This window comes from Phaethon aethereus (genome assembly GCF_964289735.1).
Source record: "Phaethon aethereus genome assembly, chromosome: 3".
Lineage (NCBI taxonomy): Eukaryota > Metazoa > Chordata > Aves > Phaethontiformes > Phaethontidae > Phaethon > Phaethon aethereus.
In genome coordinates, this window is record NC_138576.1 from 45,734,262 (window position 1) to 45,738,872 (window position 4,611).

At 47.3% G+C, this 4,611-nt stretch overlaps 1 protein-coding gene across 1 annotated transcript; it reads right to left on the minus strand.

Annotated features, from left to right (window-relative positions):
- Positions 1–655: 655 nt before the first annotated feature.
- On the minus strand, positions 656–4,025 carry NDUFAF4 (NADH:ubiquinone oxidoreductase complex assembly factor 4; the record flags this gene model as incomplete). Its single annotated transcript, XM_081997547.1, has 3 exons — positions 656–952; positions 3,195–3,292; positions 3,899–4,025. 3 exons carry the CDS (start codon positions 4,023–4,025, stop codon positions 656–658), a joined length of 522 nt encoding a protein of 173 aa, XP_081853673.1.
- Between the last annotated feature and the right edge of the window lie 586 nt (positions 4,026–4,611).

The following is a 4,611-nucleotide window of genomic DNA, read 5'->3' on the forward strand; positions in this document are numbered from 1 at the left end:
AGACAGTAGCTGGGGAAGTGCAGGTGTTTAAGCTAAATCAGAATAGAGTGGAAGAGGAGCTACACATCAGTCATTACTGTTCCAGCATCAGAAAGAGGCCTTCTTGCTCTTCACCTTCTTTTTATTTTAAGTTTGACACAGCTGAATTTCCCAAATGATCTTGTGGTTAACCTTCTTAACAAAGTATAAATACTATTCCATTCTCATATAAAAGAAATACAGCTGTTCGTATATACACACACCTTGACAGCAAGTCCTTGAAAGAACACTGTAAAATGAAATTACAGAGCTAATACACACAGAGCACTGATTTAGCTGAAGGCCAGGAAGTCTCTGCTAAGAAAGGCAATCTGTTAAAGTTCTCACTAGAACTGGTGTTTTAACTGAACCCGTAACATACGGATGGGATAATCAGAACTGTGTGACATGCTCTCATACGACTTATTAGCTACATTCTGGTTTACAAACTGTATCCTACAATTGCTGTATTTAACTGAAGCTATCCAGTATAGAATGGAATTGCTTGAATACATCTTACTGGTATAAAGAAGCAGCCTTGTTGGATGACACATTACCAACTCTTTTCAGACACTGAATATACTCAAGAGTAAAATTAAGACACGAGTGAGATCACACAAGGTTTTGGTAATTATTTTTATGTTGGCTTTATAGCTTTTTTGGTTTCTTTAGGAAATTCCTGCACAGTGAAAGGAATGAAGAATTCCAGGAGAGAGTTGACGTCCTTCAGTTCCAGGCTGTATTCCACTGCTATTTTCTCTGCAGTCCATATTTGAGGATGAAGTTTGTGATTATTAAGAAGCATTAGAGCCTCCACAATGGAAATTTTGCCTTTGGGAACTTTCTTAACATCTAGATCTCCCAAGTGGCCTAGTTTTGTAAGTCTCTTTTCCTCCTGTTTGCATGGAAGATGTTCACCACCTCCATCTTTTACCTAATTGTGAGAAGGAAAACAAAAAGAGCTTAACAGCAGTTCTGTTTCCTATGCATACTGTAGCAGCTGAGCTGTTTTCCTAAATATGGCATTTCCTGCTAGCTTTCACCATTTTCACAGCATTAAAAAAAATAATCATGCTTACCCAGCCTTGCTTCTTGATATCACAAAAATTGTCAGTTCTTCCACAGCCATTCTACATACGATGTCAACCCCCACACAAATTCTGAAAAGGTACCATCCACTGAATTCCTAAGTGTTCCACAGGCTCGGCAGCCCTTCATACAAGGCAAACTACACATTTTGCTAGTCAAACAGAAATGCAGATAACCTAATCTTTGATACTGATTCATGGCAAGGGGAAAAAAAAAAAAGTACAAATTGGTATCCTTCTTCTGATACCACTGGAATCTTTTTCATATAGTCTCTCTCCCCTTCCTTTCATTTTCAGATTTTAGTTTTGCAACTAAAAGATATACCTTCTTTTGCTCTATCTAGAGAATAAGCTTTTCTGGACAAAAAGAAACTATTTTGCAGCGTCATATGGAGTTTAAGTCCCATTACTACTGCAGTGCTCAGACACGTGAAGTCTCTTCTTCCAAGTCCCTTCAAATTTCCAAGTAATTTCCAAAACACCTGTGCCTTCCCTGTATTGCCTTTTATTAAGATTTAACCAGTGAATGACAGTGCAAAAGAAGACACAATGAAAACCTTTCTTAAATTTAAGAAAAAGTACTTTTAAAGTTATCAGAGTCCACAGCCACTGATTAGCCCACAGACACTCTGTATTAACTCACAACCTGAGAAAACTGATGTGGATGCTACAGCACCTATAACTGCATGTCTGTTTCCAAACTATAGAGAATGTCTGATGATGCTACCAGTTCTCCATTTCTTCCTTTTACTTTGTGCTAAAATGGTGCTCAGATAATGAACAATTTTTCAAGTCTTAATAAAATGATCTGTCTGAGGGTATCTACCGCTTCAGGACTTAAGAGTTGGTGCATTTCCATTTATCACAGACAGATGTTCCAAATACACATGTAAGTATGTATACATACACGATGCACAAAGTATTCAGAATAACATCAGGCAAGGAAGGAAGCTTTTGGATGAAGTTTTGCCTGCAAGCCACCATGCTAACATATTAATCATGCTCCTCCTAGCAACTGCAAGTAGACACACCACAAGAGCAAGTCTTACATGGCAGCAAACTCAGAGCAGGCATGGAATCAAGCACTAAGATTTGTTCCACTTTTGTCTTTTTCTCAAGTTTCTCTTGACAGGCTTACAAGTGAATATTGAAATATATTAAAATTAGACCCTCAGCACTTCCAGATTAGAGTCCTAGCCTCTATTATGAAAATTAAGGATAGAGATTACTTGGAAACTTCAGAGAGATACTGCAGAAATCTGTCTGTATTTTTAAATACCTTCAGTCTTCAATAGCAGATACTGTGAAAGTGGCAAGTTGGAGCGACTTAGGAATTTTCTTGCTAGGTTATTAGAAAACATTTATTACTGAATAAAGCAGCTAGAATAAAGTGGTCCAATAATGCAACAGGTAAAACGCACAAGCCATAATGTAACATGGCGGAAAAGAGAAGACTGGACCCCAGGCTGCATTTTACTGGAAGGGACATGCTTTACCTTTGAAGTCAAAGACTGCAGCTGTTGGCAATGAGGAAACTGATAACCAAACAATCCAGAAGGTCATGCAGAAAAAAAAAAAAACTAAGGCACTCCCTCAGCCGCATAAGGAAAGGTCTCTGCACAGTATGACATTAACATCAGTAGTTAAAGACTCCACTAAAACGTTAATGCCTTTGTCCTCTACCACATCCATGCTCCCACAGTAGTCCCAATCTCTTTTCTTCTAACAACAACACAAGAGATCTCTGGCAAACTCCTGCATCTTTGCAAGAGGTTGGCCAACTGTTCTTCTGCCTTAGAGGAAACAGAAGCGGGAATTTCGGTGAAAAACAAAGTAAGAGCAACACGATGTTAAAAAGGAAGACTGCGTAAGCATTTAAAAGGTTTATAATTACAATTTTTCACAGGTTCAAAACCCAGGGTCAAATTCAGTCAGTGCTACTGATATATGAGAGTAACGAAAACATCATTTTTATCTATAAAAAGATACTTTTAGGTGCTAACAGAGCATTTTTCTTCATATAGAATTTGTGCCGTGTTTGAAACCACAAAGCTGATGCTGGTATGCCTCCTACAGAGACATACTCACCCGCACAGGTGGATCTCTGGACTCGACATAAACATCTTTTAACAAGGAGAGGAGCCTATCGTCCTTCCTGTAAATTTCTTCTTGTACCTCTGGGTGATCTAAAGGCAGTGAAGAAGGGAAGAAAAAAAACCACAACAAACAAACAGAACAGACAGATCAGAGTCGAATTGTTTCCTTTTCATTAGTCCTGCCACCTTAATCTCTTCCCCAGAGGAACGGCACGACACCCGGGACGCGCGGGGCTTCTGGGGAAGGTTTCGTTTTTCTACCAGCTCTGGCGTTAACGACACCGCTTCACCCGCCAAGGCCAAGCGGCACGGCGGAAAGCGCCCGCTCACGGCTCCGGAGGCCCGCGGAGCTGCCCCGCTCCCCCGCTTGCCGCTGTGCTGGGGCCCAGTCCGACCGGCCCAAGAAGCCCGGTCCCTGGAGCGCCCGGCCGCCCCTAGCGACCGCCCCTAGCGACCGCCGCCGCCGACTACGGCTCCCAGCGTGCCCCGCGCCCAGCCCAGCCGCCCCGTTCTCAATGTCACCGGCCCCGCGCCGCTTGCGGGTGAGGTGATGCCGCCGCCCCGCCGCTCGCCGCCCCCCCGCGCTCCCCGCACCTCGCCCACAGCACCCGCCTTCCTCCTGCCCTCTCCCGTGGCTCGGTCTCGCGCCGGGCCCACAAACACCGCCCCACGCGGCCTGGCGAGGCCGGCACCCACCGGCCAGCTCCTCCAGCCGAGAGGTGGGGTGCCGCGGCGCGGGCGTGGGCTTCTGCTTCTCGATCTCGCGGCGAGCCCGGCTCTCCACGTTGAAATTCCGGAACACGCGGACCAGCCTCCCGCCCATCGCCGCCGCCGCCGCTGCCGCCACCCCCCGTGCCGCGCCTGCGCGGACCGGCGGCGCATGCGCGCAGGCCCGGCCGCGGGGAGGTGCTGCGCGATAACGGACCGGCTGCGGCTGCAGCGGCAAGAAAACAACCACCCAAAAAACCCCAAACCAACCAAACGGCAACCACGGGCGAGGCGATTGCCTTTTTTTATTTCACAGCGCCCCGGCGGTGTTCTCTCCTGGCCCGCCGCGCTGCCACTGCTGCACCGCAGCGGTGAGGGGCGGCAGTGTGGTCTTCCCGTGGCTTTTCTAAACGCGTGGGTGACCGGAGCCCGCAGGGAGCGTCCCCCCGCGGCGGTGCGAGCCAGGGCCGGGCGACTGCCGTCGGGGAGTGGCCTGACGGCGGCGGGCTGGCCCAGGGTTCCCCTTTCAGCCGCAGCGGCAGGAGGTGCCGGCTGTGACACCGCCCTTCCCCACCGTCTCTGATACGTCGTGTCGTAACTGTCGCCGCTTGGTTTATCACAAGGGCCCCCTCATCGCAAGGGGTTACGCTCGGTGGGAGTTGGTGGGACAGCGGAGTGCGAGTCTGGGCAGCGAGCATGGG